General features: G+C 34.3%; 1 protein-coding gene across 1 annotated transcript in view; it reads left to right on the forward strand.

The window, feature by feature from the left end:
* Positions 1 to 14,033, forward strand: part of LOC104524313 (dual specificity protein phosphatase CDC14A) — a gene marked incomplete at its 5' end in the record, with an annotated part of 55,531 nt that extends 41,498 nt beyond the window's left edge. The window contains 7 exon segments of the mRNA XM_010167142.1: positions 216 to 372; positions 2,696 to 2,811; positions 3,379 to 3,426; positions 4,154 to 4,282; positions 5,264 to 5,530; positions 5,532 to 5,586; positions 14,004 to 14,033. Of these exon segments, the coding sequence (XP_010165444.1) occupies positions 216 to 372; positions 2,696 to 2,811; positions 3,379 to 3,426; positions 4,154 to 4,282; positions 5,264 to 5,530; positions 5,532 to 5,586; positions 14,004 to 14,033 (802 nt within the window).
* Between the last annotated feature and the right edge of the window lie 2,166 nt (positions 14,034 to 16,199).

The raw sequence follows: 16,199 nt of genomic DNA on the forward strand, positions 1-16,199 counted from the left end.
TGCTCACTGAACACAGATTAAACCTCTCCTCACCGTGCTCATGCTCATTGAAAATGATTTTTTTTTTTTGTGATATAAAATCAAACCTTTTTTCCAGATGAAGATGTACAGAACATTCAAATGTTGAAAATCTGTAAGAGTAGCATGTTTTCATATTGGTTTTTATGTGTATGCAAATTTGTTGATATGAACTGATTTGCTTTTGTATGCTAAAGGAAACAGGCAATGTTATGGCTGGAAGGAGATGTCATCGAATCAAAGCAGAAACAACCAGTAGAGGATGGAAACATTAACAGAGTTCTTTGTGGCTTGAATGAGATTTCAATCAGTGACAGCTTGAATAAAGTACAAGACTTGGATCAATACAGAGAGGTAAGAGTTTGTAGGAAGAATTTCAAATAAGCAGAGATGGAGATGACCTTTTAATAACTAGCTGTAGATAATTTTTAGGGGTTTTTTTAGGCTTGCATTACTACTAGACTGCTTTTTCATAGCTAGATTTTTTTTTATACATCATAATTTGAACAAATAACTTTCAAAAAAAAGAGCTTAGGTTATATTTAAAACTGTTACAGGTCATTTTGCAAACTTGGAGAGTTGCATTATTTCAAGTCATTCTTTTGGGGTTTTCAGTTGCATTACTGGAGAACAGAAGAAAAAAAATTTTCCTCCTGGATATCTATTCCAAGCTTCTAGCTAATAATGCATGAGTGTATAGATGTGCATGTGCATGTTTAGGGTGAGGTCCTTACAGTTATTTATTGGAAGCACAGGCATGAAGTGTAAACTAAAGTGATCATACTTCTGCTTCTGGGATAGCGAAAATATTAAACTGTAGTTTCCTACAGTACCTGTGAGAAGCAGTTTAGAGAAACTATGCATTTAATTAATCCTGTCTTAGCTCTGTAACAACTAAAGAGCTTTTATATTACTAATGGAATCCTTTACTTGATGTAAAAGACCAGGGATGTAGTGGGCACCTTCTTCAGGTAGTTATTAGTATAAATTAAAATCATCTGTCATATGATCTATCATAAACTAGAAAAGTACCTTGAATGCTTTTCTGTAAAGGTACTGTTTCCCTTTTGGAAGTTCAGTTTGTGGCTTGGAATATGTGAAGCTGACTATCTAGATTACTAACTGGAGGATATAACACTGTGTAGATGATCTTGTATGCCTAATGAAAGCAGCTGGCACATAGCCATATGGGTAAAGGTCATGTTTTTGAATCTAAGCTACTACTACAACTTTACTGCTTCCAGTACTCAAGGCAACTTACTTGCAGGTAACTCAACTACCTGTGCACTGTGTAAACAGCTTATGTACAGATTCACAATATAAATTCACAGTGCTACTTTTTTCTACTGTAACCCTCTCTTTAATATGTATATTTAATTTTTTTTACAAAGGTCATATTAAAGCTGTTTAACATTCAGTTTTCAAAACATTTAACTTGTCTCTTTATCTCTTTGGTTATATGGTTATATTTCAAGACTTCATTATACTAGGCTCTCTAGCAACTCAAAATAAAGTAATGTTTCCTGTCCCAAAAATGCATAAGGTCTAAGAATCAGAGGACAGAACAGCTACATGTGCAATAACTGTTGGGCATGTAAAGACAGTGAAACAAAATTTGTCAGCACTGAGGCCGAAAGATAGGTGACAATGGCCTAGCATATAATCTTCAATGAAATCTAGCTAAAATATTTATATTTTCCTATAATTAATGCAACACTTGGACCATCACATCATTTGATTAACTTCTATTGTATTACTACTTCTGTCACTCTTTCATCTTGGTTAATGGCAGAAACCATTGTTCTGTTTTATGCAGATCAGTGAGGTCACTTAGGCACAATAGGAACTGGAGTGATAAAAACAAATACTTGGTCTGAGGTCAAATGAAACATAATTATAATTTGGTAATTTTAAAAAAAAAAATGCAGTTCTCTTCTTGTTTTGTGTAACTTTCATAGTTCTCTACTACTTAAGATGCTGTCTCTACTTAATACCAGGGTCTTAGAAGTCTATTTTGAGATCAGTCAGAAATTATAAATATAAACAATGTAGGCATACACTTCTAATATTTCTTAGAGTTTATAGTATTTTCTAAAGCTAGAAGAAGTAGGATAAAACTCTGAAATGTGTTCATCCTACATTCCTTACTAAGTTTGCATAGGGGAATTTTTTCAAAACTATTTTTCTAGAGGTCATGGGAACTTTTTATTTAAAAAAAAAAAAAATTCAGTAATTTAGGAATGTTGATTTTTAGCTACACTTGAAGGACATGCAACTTTAAATTTCTTCCTCATCTGCATATCACAAAATTGTGTGTTATGCTGCTTCCCTTCCAAATTGATAACTTTAAAAATAATTATAGAGGAAGGAGTTGGGAGTTTTAAGTTCTATAAAAACAGACTTCTTTGAAGTAAATAAATACTGGCATTAGACTCAAGCGTCCTGAACTGACTTTGAGGTCAGATTCTGCAAAAAGCCTCTGTGAGTGTGCGTCTGTACAGTGACACATTTAATTTACTGGAACTGTGCAAAGACAGAGTAGTGCCCCATGTATGCAGAAGACTGCAGATAAGCCTTTTAAATGAAAATCTCTGTGAAGGAGATTTCAGTAATTTGAAACTACACTACTCCTAAGAATTTGATATATTCCCTTGCTTGCATGCTTTGTATTTCACAGAATTATTCTGAAGACAAAGCAGATGTAGAAACACAGAATGGCATGACACAAGGAGATAAGCTTAAAGCCTTAAAAAGTCGCAGACGGCAATGTTCTGCTACAACTGGAGCTCTGAGGTAATTAATTCATTCTGAGGTAATTTGCAATTTTAAATTCAGTCTGTGCTATCAGATCTTTATGGCAAGTACATGGCCTTGTTTAAGGCAGTGATACTAGTTGTACTTCCTTCTGTGGTGGAAATTTCTCTAGGTATATATCTATTAGTTGCCTATTTTGTTTATTAATTTTTTTCTGTCTCCTCGTTCAGGATACCTACTTATCAGCAGTAAAAGACATAGGAAAAAAATATTCCAAAACTTTCAGATTTATATCTACCTAGCATTTTAAAATTTATGCCTCAAACAAGATACTCTTCAATGAACTTAGTTATCTTTCCATAATTACTCTTCTGTATTCCTCATATAAATTTTGAATTTTTCAGAAACAGTAAAAATGTGAAGTTTGAAAATAAACCTGAAGTACCTCTCTGGTGTCTTAACTGTAAATTTAAATAATAATTGTCAGTAAGCCTTAACTCTTGTTAGTACCGTCCTTTAAAGACAATATGAGACATGCAGGTATGCTTTGAGGAATGGGAAAGGCTTTTTAGCCTTTGATAAAGATTGCTGCTTTGGTTTCTTTAGGCTGCAAGACATGAAACTGCACACCAGGTCAATATCACAACCTTTCAGGTATTAACTTTAAAATTATAGCTCTAAATGTATACCATTCAGGTCTTGAATTTTCAGTGTCTTGAATTACACTCACCATGTCAATTGATAAGCAAATTCACACTTCTGAGAATTGCCAGGTAAAAAACTTTTCTAAATACCTGCAAATAGGGAGGGGAAAAAAAGAAATCTAATGGACAGAGAGGTACAGCTCTACTTCAGGGATACCTTGAATTCCTCTTAATAAATAATTAGAACATACAAGTAATTTCTTCAGTCACATCTTCTAATATCTATGCTGTTATGCAGTGAAGGATGACTAGTTAACTCATAATCACTTTATCTCTGTAAAATTAAATACTTGTCTCAAAAGCCTAAATTGGCTACATATAGCCTGTGTATCACAATTTTTGTCCAATGTGTTTTAGTAGATGAACTAGAGCTGTTGCTTCATGGAGACAATCTACTTTTTTTTTAGAACATGTACCAGATAAAAAAATAGCCTCTAACTGTTATAATATGGTACACAGCAGGGGAAAAACTTGGGAGTGGGATATTTGAAAAGTTTTTTGAAAAGATATTTGAAAACAGGCAAACTGTTGAGTTTTTGTTGTTGAGTTCTCAGCACTCAGACTTGAGAATTCCTACTTTTTGAAATACTGTGTGTATTGAAAGACTATATGTGTTTGAGATGTATATTTCAATTATGAAAATCTTACTTCTCACTAAAACTCTGCACTCCTTTTAGACTGAATTCTTCAAGTAGCACAGAAGGATCCATGTCTCCTCTGAAGGCCTCCAAAGTGATGGCAGTTAATTCAACATCTGCAGAAAGAATAAGCAGGATTTCCGCAACCTCAGGCTCTAACCTAAAAAGGTTTGGGGTTTTTTTCCTTCTCATTTTGGTACATATGCTTACTGTATATGACAATGATTTTCAACACATATGCAGTCTATTAAGTGCTTGTTGTTCTTGGTTGTAAGAAAATTACTTAAATTTACTTACAAAGTGATTTGCTGTTCCAGTAGACAAGCTTTAGTTGCCTGCAGATTTAAAAAACAAACAAAAACCAAAGCCTATACTACTGGTATGAGAGTTTTGGTGGGATTATATCAAGTCAGAAACAGTATTATGTTGCTCAAGTTGTTGGGGTTTTGGTTAGGTGGGGTTTTTTTGGGGTTGTTTTTTTTCTTTTTTTTACACTCATCTGAGTTTAAAGTCTTGCAAGTATTCCCACAACTCTATGTACTATTAATCTCAGAAGCATACTGAGTGGTAATGAATATGATTTTTATGAACCTTTTATTTATTGCTATTTAATTCCATTATTATTACCGTACTAAGTAATTATGAATGCTAAATGAAATTCAGAATGATTGATTCATTTTTAGTAACTTCTGGGCACAAATATTTACTTGAAGAAAATAACTGGCTTTTAAAAATATTTCAGGACACCCTTTTTTAATGCTCAAATTTTATCATATTTCTTGGTTACTTGAAGACTCGTATCACGTTACAGATTTCAGGAAACAGAAGAGGAGTTCTTAAACTGTACACAGAGTACTTCAATGTAGATCAGCCACTGCCTAAACCTTTTAACACAATCTCCTGCATGTGCATATGGTTTGACAGAGGTGAAAGCTGACCATGGTAGTGCTTGAATAAACAAAGTTTGGGAACTCCTGGCAAAGAATTCTGGTTTTCATTATTTGAGAGCTAGAAGATGAACCTGTGTGCAAACACAGATTGTTTCAGAATGGTCTGTTACTCACCTAATGTCTTCTGAATTGTCTGTTATTTTTTGTATATATCTGTACATACCTTGTATTTTTTTCCCTGCATGTGTTTTCCATTCAGCGTTTCCATAAACTCCAGACTAGCCAGTTCTCTAGGGAACCTGTATGCTGCTTCAGATGATGATGAGAGCAAAATGACATCATCGTCCTCTAGGACAGATTTTTCTGTAAGCCACATCTCCAGCCACTTGAATGGCAGCTTGCAGCTGCCTCACAGAAATAACCATGAACTGAACAACAACTTATACAACAGAAACAGCAGTAGTGGCAACAACCTGAGCAGCCAAACCAGTTTTCACAGCGTCGTGACAGATGAGTACGCATCAACGTTCCTTTATGGGCCTTACAACTCCTCCAGCACGATACCAGAGTCAATCAATTCCTGTAAGTTCATAGTCACAACAGCACTTTCAGGCATCTGACCAATGCTCATCTTCCTTGCTTCTGCGAGCAAAGCTGTTGCAAAAAAAAATCTTAACCCAGCGTAATTCTATGATTTCTTTTAATGTTTCTGAACAGCATCTTTGCCTGTTACCTTTTTAAGTAATTATAATTTTAGCTGCTTTTTCTTCCATCTTTTTCAAGCATCTAGATCATGGAAGGTTTGTGAAAATAAACCACTCGTGAACTCACACCTTTTCTGATATCTTTTTTTATGGACTTTCTTGCCCTTTAGTTTTTTTTTATTTCAAATTATCTGTAACGTAGTTTGTAAGTTTATTATGTATCTTAATCTTCATGCAGTAACAGATTTAAAGAAGCCTTTGTATGTATCATTCTTAAAGACAGGGTTCATTTGAAAGATTACTCCACTTGACTTGAAACCTAGTCCTTTTCCAACACCAAATATGAAAAGTATTTTAGAGCAAGATATTTCTGATGGTCTCACCATTTTAGCTTTCATTCCTCAATGACTTTGCTGCCTTGGGCTTATTTTGTGGTGTTTTTCTGGATGAGAGGGTCTGTATAAAGAGGATGCATGGATAAATTAATGCAACTTGAAAGTGATTCTATACAAAATGCACAGAAGAGAGGCTAGAGAAGCTTCAGTTGTTAAATCAAAAATAAATTCAGCTATTTTAGGGGAAAAAATAAGCATATTTACTACTATAAATCTAAAAATTTAAAATCTGGTTTCAAAATACTTGATATCATACTAATAATTAGTACAGTGTTTTTAATAGAATATATTGCCTACAATAAATTGAACCTGTCAGCCTCTGTTTAGTAGTACTGACACTTCACTTTTTTTTTTTTTTGTAGCTGCTGGAAATAAAATTACCTTTGTATAAAATTGCCTTCAGAATATTACACCTTTCTTTTCTATTTGCCACTGATAAATTGTTTCAGTATAAAGGATGTTTTAGCGTTATACCTACTACTGTTTTTTATTGTAGTAAGTCCCCTGTCTTAAAACAGCCGATACACACATTGCATGTAACTAGGATGTCAGCCAAGAAGATAATTCATGGTTTGTGTTCTTTTTTTCCTGAAAAAGTGGGGGATTTACCCTCTTGTTACCAGCTAGTGTGCAGCACCACTTACAGTTCAGAAGCCCCATGTTTATAGCTTGGGAGTATGAATTGCGCTTTCTGAGGACAGATGACAGTAGGAAAAAAAAATTCCCGTTGTTCCATTGTGGAATTAAGCTGCGTACGTGAGTGAAACCTAGCTAGTATACAAAGTACATTGCAAATTAAGTTAGTTGTGGAACTTGATTCTGTATTCTTATAAATTCAATTGATGCTTCTACTGGAGAAAGAGAAGAGTTACTGTGCTCGACCTAAAGCAACTCTTTAAAATACTTGATGCTTCCAAACTCCCTGTTTGAAAGTACGTTTAGCTTCTTATCCACTACAACTTATCTGAAAAAAAGTTAATATTCCATGATCTTAGGATGACTCTGTGTTCTCCACTGAGCTTAAATTTGCATTCAAACTTTACTTTAAACTTCAGCAGTAACTTATTTGCCAGGGACTTCCTGAATATTGCCACATCCTTTCATTTTTTTGATGTTGTTTTATCTCCTTAATTTGGCTGTGTTTTACCTGCTACATGGGATTGAGGTAACTTATATATAATCAAGATTTTTCTCAAGCGGGATATAGAAACCATCCCAGTTTTCTTATGATGAAACCAATTCTAGAACAAGAGAACTGTTTTAGTTTAACTAACTTGGTTTAATTCTTCCAGGTGTAGAGATGAGAGAGGTGAAAATCTGTATAGCAAGCTGAGGATGTTTGATTTGAGGCACATCCATAAGTCTTCCATTTGTTCATGAATTCTAACGGTTCTGGAAAGTCAGAATGCTTACAAAAGTTTAGTCCTCAGGAGTAGTGACAGAGGCTCTAGTGGAGTATACTGGAACCAAAGTCAATACAGCAGCTGTGGCAGAGAGCAATCACTCATCTGAATAACTAAGTGGTAAAGTGTCTTGATTTTCCCCCCCCCCCCCCCCTCCACTCACCTTCATTATTGTCTCATATTTAATGTATTTGAACAATAATTCTTTGGAAGGTCAACCCATTCCTGTTGTGTTCTATTATACCTTCTGTAAATGATATGCTGTCAGCAGCAATTCTTAGAGGTGTTTTCCATATTCTAGTTACAGCTGCATATTACGCATAAATACGGAAACCTACATGCAGAGCCCTGAGGGGAAGAAATGCCTTAAAACTGTAATGTGACTCAGTCATGAAAATAAGCTGACATTGTTCACAATAGGCCACAAGTTACAATGATAATATAAACCCATGCAGAAACAATCCGCACATTTCCTCAAACAACTTAAAAGGTTGAATGAAAATGTAACATCTTAAAAACTAAGAACTGTCATCTCCTTTGGAAAAGTAATTGCCATACCTTTATGCTATAAATATTTTTTAACAATACTGGGGCTTGTTCCATAAGCATAGGCTAAGAAAGTAAGTAATGGTTGATGCTTTGTTTCTTATTTGTGTCTAGATATTTACAGAATTCTAGGTTAGCACTATGTTTCTATTTAATCTCATATGCCCTCAAGGTTCAGCATAATGGAATTGACACAAAAATTCCCCAAATATATGTGGAGAGAGGGGCTGGGTTTACAATGTAACTGTCTCTTCTAGTATTGTAGCACATGTTTCCTTCTTAAATAAGGAAGACTTAAAATATTTAGGAAAAGGTAGAAAAGCAAAGAATGTTGATTACTGCTTAATTTAAGGAAGAGGAAAAGAGCAATTCATGAACAGGTGAACAGCCATCTAGACATCAGGGAGGGACTATAGCTATGTGCATCTTGGTAAAGAGGGAAATTAATTGTTGTTCTCTTGCAATCAAACTATTAAATGACTTAAAACAGTGATCTGAATGAAGTAAGTTAGGCATAGTATAAAGGTTTAGGTTGAATGGGAAACATTTTTGCATAAAGAGTAGCTTTCTAGAATGCATATTTCTCCTGTTCCTAAGGACATTTTTAATGCATGGAAGGACGTAAAAGTGTAACTGCTGAACAATTCTTGGTTTTATATCATTTGCTCATTAGGAGTAGAGGTTATACACAATCAAATATAGCAAGACTGTTAAATGAAATGCTATATCCAGTCGTCTTTGAGGTGAGAGAACAAGGATTTTATGTATTGTGATGTGAGAAGCAGCATTTCTTAGGTGCCATGCAAAGTCTGCGTAGCAAAAGAAAAGTTTCTGACTTACCTGTAAAGTAACCTTATTTCAGTATAATAATGGTTAAACTGCTTTCCTGCTTGGAAGAAGTTTTTCAAACACTTCTTAAATGTTGCTTGTGCTTCTAAACATATTATATGGCCCTGTGGGTCTATCACAATGACAGTGGAGTGCACCAAATTGTTTCCTGTTTTATGCACAATTGACTGAGTCGAGTGCAGTTACTGTGATGTCACGGTGCTTAAGACAAGAGTAGATTATTTGATCATTTAATCTCTGAATGCTTTTCTGTCTCGTAGTGAGCCTGTGACTTACTGATACAGATCCATCTTGATGGTGGTTTATTTTGAAGACAATATAATTTCTCTTGATAATTGATCCGACTGGTTGAATAGTTGTGCTTAAAACCACTTTTAAGCTGAAACTTGTTATATCTCTTTATTAAGTCACTGTTACAGTCCTTTATTACCTTATTTTCTTGCCATTAAGATATTTCATGCTAGTCATCTCAACTTGATTGTCTTTTGATAAGCTAAATTGTGTCAAAGATCCTTTTGGAAAGTGTTCACATTCTTTACGGTTTTTGAAAATCCTTTTTCAAGAAATAGATGCAACACTTAACATTCATCTTTCAGGTCCAGAAAGCTGCTACTTTGTGCTGTTCTGCTTATAAATCCATAGCTTGTGTTAGCTGCTTTAACTGCAATGCATTGGGAGTTCATAGGGAGAAAAAAGAGGTTTTGCCATCCAAGATACTAGCTTGCATTTTAGTCCATTGTCCTTCATTCCCCAATGTATTGGTTTTTTTTTTTAATGTGGAAGTCTGCATTTGGCTCTATGGTAGCATCATCTTTTGCCCCCCCTTTTTAATGGAACCAATTAACCAACCAAGGAAGATTGTTTTCTTACCACTTCAACCACTGACATCCAGCTATTTTGCTTTTGGTGATATTCTGCAGTGGTCTTAAGCTCATGACCAAAATATGGAGAGGCACCAAGCCTTAATACCAGTTCTGGCAGAATTCTGTTAAAAACAGAATGTGTTTCATGATTTCCACTTCACTGCTTTAGATGCTGAAATCACTTGGAAGTCTCGTCGGCCAAATCTTGTTGCAGCATTTGTATTACATTGCACTTTTATCTAATTGGAGTGCATCAGATAATGTACCTGACAGGTCTATTACATATGCGGGTGGCTATGTTTATTCATTTAATTTATCAAATAACTCTTGAATGATATTAATTATATTCTTTATTAGTAGAATTGCCTGAGTTAGAAAGCTAACCATCTGTAATCATTTAGGTACTTTATTTTAGAAAATCACCTTACCACTGTTATTTTTCTTTCTAAGTTAAACTATCAATACAAGTGGTGCAGGAGCATTTTTACTTTGTTCTTACAATAGTTATAAATCCAAATGTCACTCTTTAAAATATATTTTTATTGAAGAGTATGTAACTGGGTATTCTTAGGATGAGTCACCTTTTGCTTCTATAGCTGTCATGGAAACTGGCAAGATGGGAAAATTTTAAAAAATTCAGAAGTGTAGCAGTATTTTAAAATTCATATACATGGTCTTTATACTTGTAGAATAGTTTTTCTTAGTAAGAACTTAACCATTAATGAATATAGGACAGCCTTTGCAAAAAGAGAGACAAACACTAGTGCACCTAACTGATCTGTAAATTTAGCAGGCTCAAAGGATCATTTCAAGTGCATATGCATTTTTTCTAATATATCCTGATTTATTTTAGTGGATCTTGTGTATTCACGGTAATTCTTGCTTGGTGCATCACTCCTGTTGCAACAATGTTTTGGGAGAGTTGATGCGTAATTAAAAAAAATTAAATTACTTTTTGCAATTATCTGGAAAAAGTGCCAGTTCAAGTCCTAACAGAGAGCCCTAAATGGTACAGGGTTGTTCCTTCTTAAAAGTTAGCTTACAGCTGACTAGGCCCTGAAGTTGAATGCATGGAAATACAGTTCTAGTGCCTACACGGAGCTATGGCTTATTTTCTCTTCCAGGAGGCTTTCTGTGCCTCCTGTTGAAGAAGAAAAATGATAGTGATCTAACAGTTGCTTCTGCATGAACTTCATTAGATACCACTAACTGTAGTAAAGCTATCTCATTCTTAGTTCCGTGTCTGATACTTGGGTATAAAATGCCCCACTTGACACTGCATGGGACCACTGTAGGTACCACCACACATTGAGAATCCTACTCAGCTGACTGATTTTGTACTCTCAGCATGGCAATTCAGCAGTTTTCTTTGGTTTTTTCCTTCTATTTTTACCTCTCTTTTAAATAAGATTTTGTTAAAGTGCTAGCATATGACTTGTAAAGCTGGATTGGGGCTTTTTGTTCTTAAAGCTTTCAGCAGCCATGCTTTGAGTCACTGCAAATAAGAGGTAGGAATGTAAATTTTAAAACAGAAAAACTCCTCAAAAAGCCTAAGCAAACAAAACCCCCCTCCTCCCTCCCCAACAACTAGAGGCTTTGAAATATTATAGGCAGTCTCTTGGGCAATGTGTAGAGATTTAAAACAAATTACTTAACTTCAAAAGCAAAAAAAACCCCCAAAAAACCAACAAACCCATCCCCCCCTTCCCCAAAAAAAACGCCACAAACCAAAACCAACTCCCCTCAACTATAATTTAATTTTTCAAACCAAAAATTAGTCTGTGTACTTTACAACACCTCAGTTGTTATGGCTATCGCCATGTTTTTAGTAATAGGAACTTTATGGGAAGTCACATCAATTAATCTTAATCTGGAAAAAATGCTGCTTAGATTTAATTCTTCCTGTATTCAGAAAAGGCTTTGAAATATTAGGAAGAAATCATGGCTGTGTGAAGTAGAGCTATGGGGAGAGTGGGAACACAATGAAAAACATATTTCTCAATTTGAAAATAAATGAAATAAACCCTGCCTACCCACCTGTAATGAAAATTAACAAAACATGCTATCTTGTTTCCAAGCAACCTGTGCTGCATGAATATTTGTTCTTTTTTATATGTTGCCATTAATTTTTTTCCATATTTTTGTAACTGGGATTCCTAACAACTTTAAGAATTTTAGTGTAAACTGCAGAATCTTTAGTTCGTGGTTTGCTTGTTTATTTATTTAAATTATGATGTAGAATTCCTGGTTACTTCTGTCTGCTAAGTAAACAGCTGCTGTTCATAGTTATTTGTCAACTAATGTTAGCTGTTCCCAAGATCACCGAAAGTGTACAGCGCTTTATGGTCATCTTTCATCTGTCCAAGCTTGAAGTAATCTATTACCATGCAACATAAGAGATTATATAACTACATTTAATGTACTTTTTAATGTTTGTTAACCAACTTTATTTGGAATTCAGTTTTGAAGGATCCATTTCAAATACTGTTCCAGTTAAGTGTAACCATCTTTCTGATTGTTAAAATACACTTCTGAAATTGAGAAAGCTTTGAGGATCATTAAGAGAGCAGAAGTTTCAAGTGCTTATTAATGGAAGGGCTATTCTTTCTGCCTCACTCTTACACAATTAATAAATAGCCTGACAAATGCTTTCACCAAAGCTAATAATCCAGAATTATTATTAGAGAATGGAGTGGGGAAAAATAAGCTTCTATGATTGTGTATAGCGTGGTGATTCTGAGCCTATAATGGAAAAATACTTGTTACATCTGCTTAGTTTTACAGTAAAGTATTTTCTATTAAATGATACCTGTCATGTTGAATCCATTCAGTACTAAAAACTGAATCCATTCAGTACCCTTTTTAGTCAGTAGTATTCAGATTTCTATATGCTGACAGCACTTCTTTTTCAACCTAGGAAAGAATGTCCAGATGGTCTCATATCTTCAAGATGTGAAAATGCATTTAAAAGACAACTTTGGCAATATACAGACTTAAGATGTGTGTGGGGGGGAAGTGGTTTTGTGGTATTAGTTAGAGCTCTAAAAATTTATGTATCTATTATGCACTTCTACTAATAGGTTTCACTGTGGATGCCAAGGAGCATTTCTATATTTTCTATATCTATATTTCTATAGTTTCTTGTTTTGTTTTTTGTTTGGTTGGTTTTGGTGTGGTTTGTTGGTTGGTTGGTTTGGGTTTTTTGGAACAGGCTGCCCAGAGGGGAGGTGGTGTCTCCCTCTCTGGAGATAATCAAAACCTGCCTGCATGCCATCCCATGCAACCTGCTCTGGGTGACCTTGCTTTGGCAGGGGGTTGGACTAGATGATCTCCTGAGGTCCCTTCCAACCCTGACCATTCTGTGATTCTGTGATTGACTAGTTAGGAATAGGGGGAAAATAGAAGACTCTGAGGTTCTGAGCTTTCTTGGGATTCATGTTGTTCTCTCGTAGTTCTATTCTGATTAATTGATACAGTTTTAAAACATGGATTGTTTTTTTTTAATTTGCTATTTGTTCATAACCATACTTGTACTGTGAAGAGCATTCTCATATAAGACTTTTCATTAATCAGAATTACTTCCTAAGCACATCTATATAGGAGGTAATGTTTGGATGCTGTCTAAACTATTTACTTTAATAAAACCTTAGACTTAAATAGAACAAGAGATGTAAATAGAGTAGACCAGGTTATGCTTTCCTCTTAATTATACTGACTGCTTGCTAATCCAGATGAACCATTTGCAAGGCTTCACTTTCATCTGGTTTTACTAATAATTGTACTGCTGTAGCTTTTTTCTCAGTAATAAGCTACACCATATGTTTCCTATGTCATTACCTGAATCAATATCTGAAATATGCTGTATTTTTTACAGTAGCACTTTGAATCTCATTCAGGTTAAATGGAAACAAATTACAGTAACTGCAATCATATGTTTTTCCAACACATTTTTAAGGTATTGTTTTAAGGTGGTGCTTTAAAGGACCTGTAACACTTTTTTCAAGAATCTCTAGAATTTGGTTTAGAAAAGTTGTAGATACAGGAAAGTTGATGGACTTTACTGTGCCCAGTTTTTGAGTTTCTTCTATTTTATTAATCTTTACCTGTGACAGAGATTCATATCCCCTTGCAGCTCTCTGTTTTTCTTCTTCCTCTTCTTCCTCTGCTCCTTAAGTGCAAAATGCATGTTATTTACAAGTATGACCTCGTTTTAATCAGTTTTATTTTTTCTCTGTGCAGTCCCTTCAGTCTGAGTATGTTCAGTACTAAAGCCTTGCTGCTTTGGTGAAACCTTTTGAGCTCTTAAAAATCGAAGTCCTTCATGAAGGAGAAGAACCTAAGGAAGGAAGCTGCTCACTCAGAGGAGGAATCTTCAATACAAGATGTATTAAAGTTTTAACACCAAGAGGAGACTTCTTAAGAGGCAGAAACTTCTTGTTAATGACTACTGCAGATGCACTGATGTTGAATATGGAAATTATTTTACCCCATGTTATATACAGATTTAAATTTTTAATATTGAGACAGCTTGAATATATTTCTAATGAGTTTCATTGACATTTATTAACTTCTGTACAGTGTTAAAATATGTATTAAGAGAATATTTTGGTAAGCAATATATATAATATGTAAAAATTAGAATATATTTTAATTTCGTGTTCACTACTTTGCTGCAAAAATGTGTATTTTAAAGAATTTTTATGTGTTTATCAAAGATGAAAATTTTTTTATGAACAAGATGTTTTTCTTGGTTTATGGGTCCATCATTATTGCTAAAAGCCTAATGTAATTACTTTTTCACTAATTGGTCTTCTGGTAGCTTAATGGAAGTCTAGCTGGTGAGAGACTAGTTATCACACAATCAACTGAAAGCACTTGGTAGATAGTCTGCTTCCAGCTGCTAATGTTTCATAAGGAAACCCTACGAAAGAAAAACAAAGGGAAAATATTTGTTGAGATGTAATGTAACTTGCATCTTCCATTGCAAAGAAAATCTGATGATTCAGTTGTACAATTAACGCTTTCTTTCAGTTTGTCTTAAAGGAAATGTTTAACTTTTTTCTTTTCAGTGTAGAATGTTAAATTTTACTGTGCAATATATACTGCAGAAACGAAGGCAGACCAAACTTAAGCTGGTAAGAATGTGTGTGTACAGTGAATTTGGCAGTGCTGCATACATACATGGTTTTAACCTACATTTGGCAGTAGATGTACAGTTTCATTAGCAAAGTATACTAAAGTAAATGCTTGAAGTATATTAAATTTTCACTTATCAATGCTTCATAAAGTTTTTAATTTGAAAACTACTGTTAAACATACAGCTAATGTAACCTCCTGTGTCACAGAATGTTTTTGTCAGTAGTAAAGATGCTCCTTAACATACAGTTTAATCATGTGTGATTAGGAGTGAGACTTAGAATGAAGTGGTATTACAGAGAAGTACTAGAGATCACATGTAAAATTTCCAAAACTCCACAAGTGCATAGTAAGCAAAAAACCGTAAGCAGCTGTGAGGACTTGATTTGCCACTAATTTAGAAGACAAAACAGATTTGTTACCTAGGAGTTTTTTCAATAGGTACAGAAAGTGGAAAATAAAAATGGGTTGAATTGTCAGTGTTTGTTCCTGGACCTGTGAACGCCCTGCATTTGCTTTACAACCTGAGTTACGATAAAGTGCCACGTTTTTTTTTTTTAAAAAGATCAGATCACAAATTGCTTTGGAAAGTTGTACTGAAAGTGTTAATAAGCAATAATGAGAACAGCTATATAAATCACTGAATAAAATTTACATGCAATACTGTACCTTTTTCACAACTGTGTATATGTAACATATACACACACGAAGTAGCATATGTGTGTGCATATATACACAATATACTGTATATTAATTATAGATTAATGGTAAGGTAATTCTACCTCTTATAAAGAATCTTGTCATGTATTTTGTTATAAATAGTTTTCCTTAATAAAATATTAATTTTGAAATGTAGATATATATATATACACATACAGCTAATTGATAATAAAATGCCTATATCAGCCAGCTTCCTTGTTTCTTGGCTTTTTTTAGATCTTTTGATGTAAACTACAATTAGATCTCTAATGGAAAAGAATAGCTCTTCAAAATCACCTTCTAAAGCATGAAATGTATTTATAAATAAGATGATGTTGAAAAAAGATGTTAGTATGACAGGTATCTTTTCTAAGTGATCTCTCCAGCTAACCTGCTTGTATTTCCTTTGTATAACATCAAGTATTTAATCAATGTGTTGATATCACTATTATTTAAAGGTTATATTTCAAAATAACATAATTTAAAAGCTGTGTCTGAATTGAAGAAACTTTTTTTTCCCTGGCCAAGGACCCTTGTTAAAGGTGTAATATACCCTGTCTTTTTTGCATGTGCAGTAGGTTTCTTGGTCTCACTAACAAC

The sequence above is a fragment of the Antrostomus carolinensis genome, unplaced genomic scaffold (assembly GCF_000700745.2).
Source record: "Antrostomus carolinensis isolate BGI_N321 unplaced genomic scaffold, ASM70074v2 scaffold11784, whole genome shotgun sequence".
Taxonomy (NCBI): domain Eukaryota; kingdom Metazoa; phylum Chordata; class Aves; order Caprimulgiformes; family Caprimulgidae; genus Antrostomus; species Antrostomus carolinensis.